The 14,453-nt window shown below is 41.0% G+C and overlaps 1 protein-coding gene across 1 annotated transcript in view; it reads left to right on the top strand.

The window, feature by feature from the left end:
* The window catches only part of dph6 (diphthamine biosynthesis 6), a 56,903-nt gene that overhangs the window by 8,027 nt on the left and 34,423 nt on the right, over positions 1 to 14,453 (top strand). Inside the window, exons 4-5 of the mRNA XM_006798436.3 lie at positions 6,712 to 6,785; positions 7,704 to 7,822. Coding sequence (XP_006798499.2) covers positions 6,712 to 6,785; positions 7,704 to 7,822 — 193 coding nt within the window. The remainder of the gene's footprint in view (positions 1 to 6,711; positions 6,786 to 7,703; positions 7,823 to 14,453) is intronic.

Below are 14,453 nucleotides of genomic sequence, written 5' to 3'. Positions count from 1 at the left end.
TTGTTTTTTGGGGGGGTTTATTTTGATACTGGATGAATTGTAGATGTATTGGAAGGTTATTGCATTTGAGCTATTGCTTCAATGTTATGTGCTGAAGTAAAGGGTTATACAAAGTGTGTTCCTTGTTTCAGTTTTTTATTAAGAAAAAAGTTGTCATAATTTTCTAGTCCTGGCAAACAATTTTTTTTATCTCTTTTTTGTCACTGTGATTGTTTGGCATGCCTTCTTCAAAATGCCTTTGAATGACTTTTGCAAATCAATTTCTACTTCATCATCAGAGATCTATTGTTATATCTTCAACACTTTCTTCTCTGCTTTAAAAACCTCAAATTTTTAGCTTTGTCTGAAAATCTAATCTAAGCTTTACATGCCTTCCTCAGACTCAGTCGAGTTGTTTTTACTCTCCAGATATCATAAAATATGAAGGATCCAACCTTGTAAGAAAAATGCAAGTTGTGGAGGAGATTGGACTTTCAATAAAACCTTTTAAATGCACCAGTATCAACAGTTAGTCAGGCCCAACTCTGTCTGCCTCAGAACTGACAGCTGAGGAATTGTGTCAAGTCTTTCAACTCCCTGCCATTCATCTACTCAGAAATTAAGAGGGCTTTTATGTTTTGTTTTGTGAACCATTCCCCTCAAGAAATATTTGTGGCAGGCCCCATCACCTCCCGCAGCTAAAGTCATAACCAGCCGTAGAAAAACACTGTCTGGAGTCTGGAGAGTGGGTTAAACCAGCATCACAGCAATATTTTTCTCTGGTCTCTCTCTGGGGAGTGTGTGTGCGCATGTGTGTTTGTGCGTGCGTGCGTGTGTTGGGGGAGCATGACGTCTGTTGGAACTATGTAGGACGGAGGGCAGAAGAGCCAAAATGCCAAGAGCCTGGATTCTGACCTCACCAGAAAAACATTTACATTTTAGGCTGTGTGTGTGTGTGTGTGTGTGTGTGTGTGTGTGTGTGTGTGTGTGTGTGTGTGTGTGTGTGTGTGTGTGTGTGTGTCTTCTTGTCTCCGTGGGCCAGTGTCTTCTGTGTGGATACATCAACATTACGTATGTATGGATACACCTTATGGACTTCACTCATGATATAAGTGAGAATATCTTATCTGTTTAATATTTAGTTTTGTTCAATTTAATTTTTGCAGGAAATCACAGTGGTTTTATTTAAAAATCCTAAAAAGTCATGAATCAACTTAAAGTTAAAGGCTGACAGTTTATTTAATGGGGTCTACAAAAAATAAAGTATTGCATTTTAAGTACTAACGACTAAACTTGTTTTCTTGAATTGCAAGTATTCATGGTTATACCGTACATCGATAAACAACCTGTCTCACTGGTGCTTCCCGACATTTAGTTTTCCATGTGTGTTGATATGGAAAGCCTCCTTGTCCTTGGCCTGCTGAAACCAGGGCTTTGTGCTTGCTTTGGCGAAGGCCCTCTCCCTCCCTGCCTGATGACTGGCGGGGCCTGTGTTTACGTAACCGTATATATCTTAGAGGAAACTCGTGAAACGTTAATCTCTCTACTTTTTAACCCTGATGAATTTCTACATTTTCCAGCTGTGCGGCATGGCATATTTATGCTCAGGCTCTATTGCTGAAAACAGCTCTGTCATTGTAAATGAATCACTATCCAAGACTAAAGACTGTGCATCTGTGTGTGTGTGTGTGTGTGGGTATGTGTAAACTTCAGGCTAGGAAACTGAAAAAATTCATGCTCAGCCATAAAAAGCAGCATTAGTATCTCTGTGGATAAAAACAGCTTCTTTTTCATTCTTCCCCATACCCTAATCAGTGCACACTGCGCTGTCACTCATCACATTTCTTTGGCTTTCGACTGATAAGCGTCCTTCACTCATCGTGCTAAATAGACAATGCCTCATGTCATATCCTCTGTTGCCTGGTCACACCTGCACAGTGGCCTCAGCAGAGGATAATACTCTCCCCTCGTCTGCTTCCTCTCCACACTTCTCGTAACTATGACCTGCATCATCTCAGGAACCGTTCAGGGCATTTGGCTTTGCGAACAGCTGGCTTTGTGAGAACTTTGTTTTTCTTATTCCACCACTCTATATGGTTGAAGACTGACACGTGTTGAGTCATCTTGCCAGACCGTCCTCAAGCACAAAGGAAGAGCCTGTCTTTCAACAGCTGTTTTAGACGCAGAGCTCTGCCAGTTTACCAAAGGGAATCTCTCTGAAAGCCTTTCAGAACAAGATTTTGCGATGTTTGTTTTACAAAAACATTCGCTAAGCCTGCGTGTCCGTTTTGTTTGTTTTGATGGATCAGACACCATACCTGTTGTTTGAGACTCAGTATGTACTGTATAAGCAGAATATGATTTTGTGAACGTTGGGTGTACCTTAATTTAAACGATCGTTAAGAATATCCTGTGCCTTGTGTGCACCATTCCGCATCCCATTTCTCCTTTACTAACTCTTGGAGTCACCTTGGAGTTTAACAGTCTCGTTGGAATGACAATGAGGAAGCTGATTTACAATAAATAAGCAGTGTCTCCTCCTACTAAGCTCACACTAAGCTTCCTGTCAGTTTGGCATGTCTACGCTGTCAGGACAGCCCAACACGCCCCAAGACTGTGTCTACATTACATTAAACACAACCGCTTGACCCTAGCGAGCCCCATCTCCTGTATGACATCTACTTGAGCTACTACAACAGGGTCCAACCCCTCCCCGTGTTCCTTCCATGCAGGTGAACAAGGGAGAACAATCCCATTACGTTGGAACAGGCCCAGAGCTAATGCAGAGAACATTAAAACCATGTCGCATCCAGTCACTTACTTGATGGATCCAGGAAGAGAGGGGTGAAGAGAAGACACAGAGAGGGGAAAGGAATGTTGAAGAGAAGGAGGGGTGGGATTGGAGGTCTTGGGGTCAGGCACAGTGACGATGTGACAGTGTGATTGCAGCAATGGAGAGCATGTAATGGCACCTTGGTGCCCTTGAGCAAACTGTCATTCGAACCACTTTAATTAATCTCCCCACTTTGTCGACTTCCCCACCTCCCTGCTATCACAGACAGGAATGCTGCATACACCAGGCAGTAATATTATACAGTGCGCGTGTCAACAGGTTTAGACTTGATAAAAAGCGGATATTTTAAGGAAACGTGTGGCCTGGTGTCAATAATAGTTGAGATCTGCCAGCTCCGGACTCCTGGCTGTCAGAACAGACTCAATTGGGCATTTTGGAAACCTACCATTTTGCAAAATGGAGCTTTGTATTGTTAGGGTGTATAATTAAGACCTCATTGTGACAGCCATTGAGAGCGAGTTAATGAGGGTTCTGATGTATTCCATATGAATATGATTATTGAATTTTTAATATTTTATGGCTTTCTAATTGCTTTAGTTGCTGTTAATGGCTTTGAATGTTGAATATTACCCTGAATGAAAATGTGGAATGGGTTAGTACCTTTAACGCTGAGAGCTGAGATCATAGCTGAATTCTGTAGTTGATTTTTTTTTGTCTTTGAGGCAGATACATATCTTTACCGAAGGCATGTCTGTGACTGTGAATACATTTGAAGCAGTCTTTCACTCCCTTACTAAGATGAATGTATATATAATTACAAAGTATATCACGCACACTACCTTGATATAGAGTTTAATGGCCGTATCGTTTCTTTGTGGAGCATGTCTGCTGGCCTTAATCTTCTCCACAGCTGACATCTTAATAACTCAGCCCTCTCCATCCATTTCCACGGGAGACATCCGGATGTGGGGGAAGGATTAGTTTAATGAATTTGACAATTAGTAACAGAAGTTAATGACTGCATGGGGCTAAGTACCCTGATGGACATGGCTGGGGGGACTAAGGACTTCCACTGCTTTGGGCCATAGATCCTCATTAATAGCTTTTCTGCCTGCCGGAGAGGACAGGGGAAGCCAGGCCAGGCTTTTGTTTAGTCTGCCTCTGACGGAGCTGCTGAGGGGTTGCACTGTTGCACAGCACCATGCGAGAATTAGTCCTGCTCTGGGCATGAGATAACACAGGGCCTCAGGTCCTGGATCAGGTGAGGCTTCCTTTTATGAACAAGGGTCATTAAATGCTGGAAAAAGAAAAGTGACATTGAATCAGGGCAGCGAGGGAGTTCTTTCTTTAGATCTTGTGCCAACAATCACTGAGGAAGAGAAGTGGTTTGTAGGTCACAGGCCTCTTCATGACCTTTGCCTTGATTTATCATTATGTTACCCAGATCCCACCTCTAATATAGTCAAAACATCGTTTAGCCAGATAGCTCTCATAAAGATTTTATTATTATTTATTATTATACTGTGCTTCATGAGCTACCTAGTCGCTTTGTCAAATATTTCCACTATAAACCATTTTGATAAATTTTTCAGCTACTATAAAATCAAAGTTTGGATTTTTTTATGGCGTCATGAATAGACATAGAACAATTCCCATAATATCCATCAGTTTAGATTTATATGTACATATACCCCCTCTTCACAATAATTTATCCTACCTCCTCCCACAGAGGATGAGAAAATATGTCTAGAATTTATAAAATCACATCCAGAGCAGCATTAGCTGCCCCCTCATTCCTGCCCGTCTCCTGGCGATGGCTATAATAGCGACAAAAACATTACCACTTCCAAAAATAATCATTTCCCAAAGCCGTTGCCAAATGGTCTAGTAGTTAGAATCTCCACTGAAAACAAGGGGATGTGTGAGAATTTTTTTTGTGTTGTCATTAGTGGAGAATGTGCCTGGTTGTAAGGCTGAATGGAAAAGAAAAGTGAAGCCATTTAATTAGTCAGGTTGACCCTCAGAGGTCCAAGTACCTACAACAGTTAGCTCCTGAGAGAAACAAGATAGAGGGAGACAGAGAGACAGAAATGCGAGACGAAGCTGTTTGTTGTTGCTCTGATGCTCTGATAGTCTGTCAGGTCCTGGCAAGTTTAAAGTCAAGGGACCAAATTGGTGTTGATGTAGCACACTTCTTCAACACTCTCATTTGGATATCTTTTCGTCTTTCTTTGTGTCTCTTCTTATCCCACTCTGTACCTCCTAATTTGCCTCTTTAGGGAGTGACAGTTGCATTTAGGGAAAAGGTTATCATTGCATTAGAATAGAGTGCTGGCCTTGAGGCTTACCTAGAATTACATGGCACTGCCTGCAGCCCCCTTCGTTCTGTGCTGGGCTGAAATGTTATCAGTCTGACTTAATTACTGTCACCGGGCAATGGGATTGACTATAAATGTACATTACAGTGCGGAACAGATTGGCGAGATAAAAAAAGAAAACAATACTGGAGTGCCGAATGCCTTCTTAAGATCGCTTTGTGTTTAACTTTAGGTCAAAGGATTATTTGTGGTATGTGTTTAGCATCACTTTTATTCCTCACATTCTCTGCTAAACACATTCGCAAAGCCACACACACACACACGGAGCACATCCTTTATCTGATTAGCTGGCACGCCTTTGTGGAGCTGTATGTGTGTTTGCGTGTGTGAGGTACAGTGCGTTTCAGCTCAGCATCAGGCCCCAGGCAGGGCATGGATTTCATTTAGGAAAGTATCAAAGGTTTACACGCTGTTCGCTTTAATCAGCATGTTTATCAGGCAGAGAAAAATTGCAGGAAGGGACCACAGGGAGAAGGAGGGGTGTGTGTCTGTGTGTGTGTTTTTGTGTCTGTGTGTGTGTGTGGTGGTGGTGGTGGTGGGGGGGTTATCTTAAGGACCAGTAGCCAGGGAAATTGATAACGGCTACAAGGTAATTTAGTGGAGACTTGTGCATCCCTCCACTGCTTCTATCCCTGCCTCTTATTCTAATTACAGCCCATGTAATGTTCTAATGAATCTGCAGGTGGGTTTGAGTAGGGGAGGGGCATTTAGGTGGAGACAGAGGTTGTGCCTTTATTTCGTTGTATGTATGCACGTCAGCATGTAGCCCTTGCTTGCGTGCGTGTGTAAGTGTGTGTGTGCGTTTGTATTTGTCACTCCAGATCAAGCTTGTTTTTCTGTAAGAAGATTGAATGCATCTCAAGGCTGTGTCAGTATCTCTCGAGTGCATAGTTGTCTCACTGTTTCTGAAATATGAATATGATATGAAAAGCAATTAGATTAGCCTTTAGCAGTATTAAAGATACATGCCACTCACAGACACAAAGTTCCGCTGATACTTCAAGTTGTCACTGTGGTTCCATCTTCCAGCTGTGGGTGTACAGGATGCAGGCTGCAGCCAGACACTCTCATCTCCTGCTTATACTAGACTACTGATAAGGTCCAGCAATTGCCTTTGGTGGTGCTGGTGCCTCCAGTCACACATACGTACACACACACACACACACACACACACACACAAACGTAAGCATAAACATGCAAGTTCACTCACAGAGCCATGTGCGCAAACCTCCAGGGGATATGGGCTGGACCGTAAAGGCCTTGATACGACCAGAGTGTAAACATCCCCACAGGATTGCGGTCCAATGAAAGGAGTGAGCTGTCAGGAATCTGCTTTCTTTGTGTCTTTCAGTCTCTGTGTGTCTGTGTTTACATCTGTGTGTGTGTGGTTTTGTTCAGATAACACTTTGGGATACCGTTATAGTTTGAGAAAGGGGTATTTGGCCTCGAGAGATTGGTGACATCAAATTGCTGTTACATTATGCACATCGCACATGCTTTATAATGGAAAAGTCAAGAAATGTTTGTAGTTAAGTTTCCTCCATCTTTTGCTCCACACAGGAAAAGGAGGGCGTCGAAGCGGTGTCAGTAGGGGCCATTCTCTCTGATTACCAGAGGGTCCGGGTGGAGAATGTGTAAGTTGACCACGTGCACACTCACGATCCAGAACACACTGTTAGTTCAACGTGCACGTGCACCTCTGAACTTATATGAGACACACTGTTATGTCCACTGAAGAAAAGAGCACATCGTCTGCAGTCTTACTTCCCTTTCGCTCCAAATTTGGGGGCGAGTTTTGCTTAAACACACACACATACATGCACTGCATTATATTTATGTCAAGTTATTTAGACTAGCTTTGAAGTGTTTCTGTTTTTATGGAGCAAAATTAAATGAAATGATGGTTGAAACTGATGGTTACCTAATTGCCAAGTGACTTTGATCATTTTAAAAGTGCATTTTCCTTTTGGGGTAGACGCACAGCTCTTACTCGAGAAAGAAAAAAATGTTCCCTCGTGTGAGAGACACCTACAAGTATTACTTTTACTCTTATCTGTCCCCCATTCTTTTATCCTACTTTTCTTGTTTTTTAATTTTCATAAACTGGACATAGCAGAACACAAAGGCTCTCTTCACATTAACAAATCCTGCTGTCAGTCAGCTATTGTTTTCCCACACAAATATATAGGTAAGCAGCTCAGGCATTTCTTGAGCAGTAGACGTTTGTCTGCAGACAGTTTGGCTCCAGTTACCTGCTGTGGATATGTGTGTTTCACCTGAGTTTATGTGAAAGACAAGCCACAGCTTAAGATGAAGTTTTTTGGGGGGATTTTTGTGTGTGTGTGTGTGTGTGTGTGTGTGTGTGTGTGTGTGTCTTCTCCTTGAATAAAACCGCTGGCTGCAGTGGCAGGTGGCAGCATGTACTGTGGGCCCATCAGGGTGGCAGCTTTCCCGTAAATGAAGAGTTGCCCAGCCAAGTGGGCTTTGAAGTTGTTCTAACATTGGCTAATATTCAGTATTAACCAGTTTGCATCCCTTCACCTGTTCCCCAGATGTTTGCGGCTTGGTTTGCAGCCCTTGGCCTACCTGTGGCGGCGGGACCAAGAGTCCTTGCTCTCTGAGATGATATCATCAGACCTTCATGCGATCCTCATCAAAGTTGCTGCTTTCGGTGAGTTTGTGTTTCAGCCCACTGGTGAACGCTCTCTTTATGTTCTCTCAAGGTGCTATATTGGTTAATCTGTGTTTGGAATGGGCACCGAAGGAAGAATTTGCATAAGTGAGCTTTAGGAAAGTAAAAATAAGGTGTAACCAGAGGGGGGGGGGAGACAAGCAGAGTAATGCCCTAATCATTAATCTGCAGCTTAGCCACGGTGTTGAGACTTGTGCCAGCGGCAAAAGTATCGAAGCAGAGAACAATATGAAAAGATAAGACGCACAGAAGGAGGAGGGTTGAAGAAAAGCGTGCGGCGGTATTAGGAGGGTGTGTGGAGGAAAGGTTGGCAGTTGAGAAATAATCACAGTTGATTGCCCTGTACATGAATGCAACCTGTCAATAAGCGACACATGTCCCCATTGTATGTGAGAAACTCTGCTGTCTGTGCTTATGCATAGCTCAGAATACATGGTCCGTGAAGCGAAGATTAAAATCTGGTACCTCTCATTTACGTTTTTCAACTGCTTCAGCACTGACGGAAGAGGTTAATGTGGTGTCACCTGCTCTCTACATGCCTGTTTTGGAGCCCGAGGACAGGAAGATCAGATTACAGAATAACAGGAGAGACAAAGGGAAAAAAAGTTTTTCTTTCCCTGGTATATGATGTTAAGATCCCTACCTGTATCTACTTGATAGTGCAGCTGGATCCCCTTTGACGGTGCCGGTGATAAACGATAATTATGGCTACAAATGGTTCTTTTTACTCTCAAACTACTCGTGGCGATAGATCATCATGTAGACACTGTTTACGTGCTGTTAAGTGGTTGTTGTCACCTTTGGTAGCAATCAGTCGAAAAGGGGTCCACGGCTGACTGATGACCCACAGAGCTGCGTGAGGCGTTCATGATATTCTGCATATCTTTCAACACTGCTCAAATAACCTCTTATGGAATGCACTTGTCAAGCCATTCATCATTGGTGCTTTATTTCCTGGAGCCATTTCTCATTTTTAATGGCTTTTATAAAGGACATATTGGTAATAAATAATATTAACTTGTCAGATGCCCATCAGGGTGGAGATGATGTCAGAATCCATTTTTTTCTCACAGTATCATAATTGTGTTTGCTACAGACAACATTTTTTTTTTCTTATCTTGATTTGCATTTGTAACTCGATAAAATCTAAGTCTGCATTTATATTAGCTATCAATCAACTTCCTGAAATGACAAGCATGTAACCAAAACAGCCTACCTTAAAGACCTCAATCACCCTCTAACCCTGCAGCTTCTGCCAAGCTTTTTACTCTAAACACATCTTAACTCTAAAAGCAAATTCTCAACATTTTCTGGAAGATTATAATTAGAAAGGAAAATCACCTCAGGTCACTATGAGTGTGTATCTTGGCCTCCCACTGTAGGTATTTGTGTGTATTTAGGGATGTGTGTGTTGGCTACAGGTAAAAAGAAAAGATTTTATCAGCCCTGACTTCTCACCTGTCCCAAGGCAGCGGTAATTAGAAAGGAGAGAATTGAATAGGGGTGCAAGAGCCCAAGGCATTTTAGGCAGCACTCATATAATTGCAGCTTTGGTGGAAGCAGGCCTGTGCAGTGAGGTGTGCTGTTTGGGGGAGATTGGGTGACAGAGGGGCATACCTGGTGGCCTTTGGTGTTTGTGTGTGTGAGAGAGAAAGCAAGAAAAAAGAGATTTGGAGGGATTTAGGTGTGCAAACCCCAGGAGGAGAGGAAAAATACTTTCACAGGGCAAGGGTTAAGTTTGCAGTTGCACAGATAGCTACAACTTAGAATATTCTGTAGATGGAAGAAATTGAGTTTTTTGGGGCCTTTTTTCTTTCTTTCTTTCTCTTTTCTTTCTGTCTTTCTTTAAAGAAGTTTATGTTTCTTAGTAATAAATCCCTGTAATGAAAAGACAGGTGTCCAAATGCAGGATGATCCTCTTAGTGAATTCTCTGGAAGTGTTCCTTTGTGTGCTGACGGTGGGGGAAAAACAAATTCAGTCATTGAAGATCCCAAATTGCAGGCAGGGAAATAAGTTCAACTGGATCTGAGCCTACGAATGTCAGCTAAAGCTTCTAATGAGCAAAAAAGCATTCGTCTGAAAGGTGGAGGCACATTCCCGTTTTTGGTGCTGTGTCTCTACAGCTAACTGTGGATAATTGGAAATCCTAAAAGCTAGTATTAAATATTCATGTAATTAGTTAATCAATTGATTAGTGCATGTGCGTATAACGGCACAGGTTCAGCAGTTAATTGGTCCTCAGCTCCAGAGATAATTGGCATGTGTGAAATCACAGTCTGCCTGTTGGAAAATCTTTTATCTCTGCATGAACTTTTACCCTTCACACAAACACATCCTTTAAGCTCGGAATTAGGGAACTTATGTCACGTGTTTGCTGTCACTGATCACCTCGTCACTTTATCATAGTTTAATGTATATTTAAAGGACAATTAGTGATCAGAGACCTCAATGGTTTGTATGTTTGATTTGAATATTAGAACTACATTGGCAAAGCATCGAGATATAGACACAGTACCAAACAGAGCCTGTTATCAGATATGAGATTATCAACCCCTGTCAAAAGACAAGGTGCAGGTTGTTCCTGAAATTAAGTGTTCTGTCCTCTAACCCGGACCAATTTCATTTGTTTTTTTAAGCAAACTTATGTTATTTGTAGACATGAAGTACCATGGCGCCACAGGGTATCTGATAGTGTAAATAAAAAGAGTCTTTGCTTGGTATTGTTTCTATATATGAAGGCACCATTACAAATTGAGACTTTAGAAAGCCACACTGTAGGATCAGGTTTGATGCAGATTGCAGGATGGCATTACCTGCTGAATTAGTGCCCAGGATCTATGGTTGTTATTCCTTCACTATTGCTTTCCATGCTTTGTTACATTTGGCACAATGCTGGTGTTGCGTGTTTTCATGCTGCATTCCTATTTTTTGTTTGGTAGTTGTGGGTTGTTATACAAGTCACATTGTGGGATGGTCATCCTAAATTTCTGCCATTGTCAAGTTTTTGCCTTGGATTGCAGAGTGGTTATAATGGACAACTTTAAACTTCATGCATGGTGCGATGGAGGGCCTCTGATGTTGTCATGATTTTTTTCACATTGTCATCTTTTTTCTGGGACAGAAAAAAACTCCCAGAAAAACAAAACAGTGGGGATGTCTTTAAAGTCAGAATTCTGACCTTTTCCCCCTTTTTTTTTTCCAGTGGCCCTAATCCTCTTCCGTAGATAGTCAATAACAGACATGTGATTTCAGGTTGCAAGTTTAGCTTACTGCTCACACGTCAGGTTCAACTGCTTTCTGCTTTGGCTGTTTAGAAACTAACAAAGATCAAGTTAGTTAGACTGATAGGTAATAGATTATTTTTAAAAAAATTAAAAAATACATACACAGTATTCCCATGCCACATCACGGTGCACCTTTCATGGACTCGCTACATCATCTGTAAATCTATATTGCAGGAATTTCATTGCATGTTTCTATAAGTATTTAATTCTTTTTTACATTTCAATTATTTTTGCAGTAAAATAAGCATTTTCTAACCTAGAAAATTAATAACAGAGTTATAACAGGGTTTTCAGTCCGTGGGAAGGTTTATAAGAGTGTCGGGAGGGTTTTTATGACTCAAAATTAATCACTAATTAATTAATTATGAAAAATAATAAAATACATATGGTTTTTACTTTGTGGATTTTTACCTTTCGACCTAATCGAGGAAATACTGTATGTATACTTTATGTTTCCAGTCAAGTCACATATTCAGATCCACTGTTTAATTATAGTAATTAAAATATCCTGAGTGTACTAGTACAAATCAGAAAGAGAAGCAACCAATCAGAGAATGTGCTGGAAAAAATGACTAAATGAGGAATAAGTTCATTAGTGAATTCTGTAATAGACTAACTTTTCCAGCTCTTTTAATTTCATCCATTATAATATTCCAAGATAAATGTACTAATTTTACTTTGCTATCAGTTATTAGAATCCATTTATTTTTTTAAAATTTCCATCACATGACATGCACTGGAGATTCTGTTGTTCTTCTGTTCAGTGAAAATTATGAAATTCACGTGTTCAAAACAAAAAGAAGTTCTCTACTGCAGATGGTTTGGGCTGTTTTGGGGTTAAGGCTCAAGGTTTACCTTAAATAGTTTAAGAATGATGGGCTGCATTTTTTGTTTGTTTTTTAAATTACACATTGTTCAGTTTCACTCTAGACCTGAAAAATATTTTTTACAGGTTCATTTTGGTCCCCAGTTTCTTCTCTATCATTTGTTGGACTGGAAAGATTTCATCTTGATGTGATTGCTACGCGGGTCATGCTGCCCATTATTCTGCTAACAGACACTGAATTTCAGATAAGAGCTTGACAAATTTCACATATAACCTTAATCTTATCATCCTTTGTACCGTGCTACTTCCCTCTTCTCCTTTCTTCCTCTCTGTTTTGTATTCCTCTGTCTGTCTTGCGAAGATTAGGTGATAGTGAACAGCTATTGTTTTGGCGGGGGTCTTTGAGTGCGTTGTTTAAAGGCTGGTGCAGCTCACCTACTAGGGAGGAGATGCTTATTTCATCCATTTAAAGGCTAAAATGTTACACATCATGAATCCAATTTTCTCTGCCTTTTCTCTCTGAAGGCAAGGATTAAAGCTGAGCTGTCAGCTGCCAGATCTTAAGACAACCTGCGGATGCCTGCGATACTGCGCTCAGCTCAGCTCAGCTCAGACAGTATCTAGAATCTCCCAGTTTTTAATTTGGCATTAGGCTCAGTAAGCAAAATCACAGTCACTTTCAATTAAATAGGTAACTCACTGCTGTGGGTTTACATAAATCAACCTTTTCGAGATGGGAAAACCCAATCGCGATCGTTTAAAGGAATTAGTACAACATTAAAAGAAATAATTTCATTCAGTGACTTCTAAGATTTTCTGTAGAGATCAGATGGATTTATTGTTTTCGAGAACATCGTCTATACTTTAAAACATTTTTTATTATTATTTATCGGTTAACTTCTCCTACAGCTTGCTGTTTTAGTGTTTTATATGTGTTTTTATATTTTTAGATTGTTTTTAAAGACTATTTTTTAAACCTCGGTATAAAAACATAATTGTGTAAATGACTCTCGGTTTCCTGGTAAACTTTTTCTTCCTCCTTAATTTCAAACCCTAAATGTCGGCACTGTTCTTGAAAAGAAATGCTCTCCCTCATTACTGGACTCCCTGGTTTTAAAGTTCACTGAATTTAATTGGAGTTTTATAGGATAATACGAGGTAAAAAGCCCTTTTAAAGGAGAGCTATTCCTCTCAGTCTCTCTTAGGAAAGCTCCTCTCTCTACAAAGTGCGATCTTGCTGTCTCTGGCGACAGACTAATGGCAGCTTCTGGTGGGCTTATTTGGGTTTAATGTGGCATAATGAGGTTAGGTAATTGGGTTTAGGTCAAGTTGTAAAACAGGTTCAGAGGAGACAGAGATGTGAAGATCATGTAAATGAGTGATGTTAGATTGCTAAAGGCTCACACTGGCGGCTACTCAAACACTTTGCAAAGAATGTATGTTCCAAGTACAAGCTCACTGCATCTACTCTCATTTCCAGTTGGTTTGAGTAACCTTAAGTCAGTCAGAAACGTCAATTAAGAGAGCACTCATACAAGTGCTAAGTGGTCTTGGGAGAAATGCCTCCACATTAGTGTCGTCTTTGTATCGTTTTATCACTCACTCCTGTCTTCCTGGTTTCCGTCATCCTCTTCTTTCCTTGTAAATATCAAATCATGTATGATATATTATTTAAGAGTGAGGAGGTTAATGAACGTATTAAAAAATGCGGCATCCCCTCAGCAATTTGGATCCAATTATTAAAATTTGTTAAAAGGCATGACTAATTAAAGAGGATATTTAAATTGGATTGAATTTTAATGCTTTTTTTTTCGTCTCTCCTTATTACCTTTGTGGCAGGGTTAAGATGAGAGGATGTTGAGATTAGATATTCTCACACTAATTAAGACCACAGATCCCCTGGGAAGAGAATAAGGGTCTGCTCATTCTCTCTCCACACTTTCTCCACCCTCCTTCCCTCCCGCCTTCTCACTGTTATGGCCCTCCGTCCCTCCCACTGTTGTGGCCCTCCATCTCTCCCTGTAGTGCCGGACCACCGGGTCCCGGAGGAGAGACACAGCTGGGATTAAGATGAACTGGGATGGGATGCGACGTCCTTCCTTCACATCACCTCTGCCTTCCCTCACGTCTCCCATCCATTGCTCCCCATGGGGGCCCGTTGATGACACGTTAACCTTTGAGGCTGTCAGGCCATGAGAAAAGAGAGATTCTCACATTACGATTAACTTAGTTCCTTTAATTAAACACATGAACATGCCAATGAACAGAATCACCTGATGTCTAGGAGTAGTGGAGCTATATTAGATTTTGAGAGAAATAATTTGGGTCAGCAGCTTTTTTTTTTTATGGCGATGACATTGTTGTCATGTTACTCATCAGTTACTTGATAATGATTATGTCGATCAGTTAATAGGCAACCACAGAAAGGGCTAGTGGTCATCGTATTTCTGTAAAACAGTCAGGTGTTTTACTCTAAACATGCAGACAACAACATGACTT

Source organism: Neolamprologus brichardi, chromosome 19, assembly GCF_056152115.1.
Source record: "Neolamprologus brichardi isolate AB-2024 chromosome 19, ASM5615211v1, whole genome shotgun sequence".
NCBI lineage: Eukaryota > Metazoa > Chordata > Actinopteri > Cichliformes > Cichlidae > Neolamprologus > Neolamprologus brichardi.
Note: the sequence above shows the minus strand (reverse complement) of the source record. Positions and strands in the feature narration are given on the sequence as shown.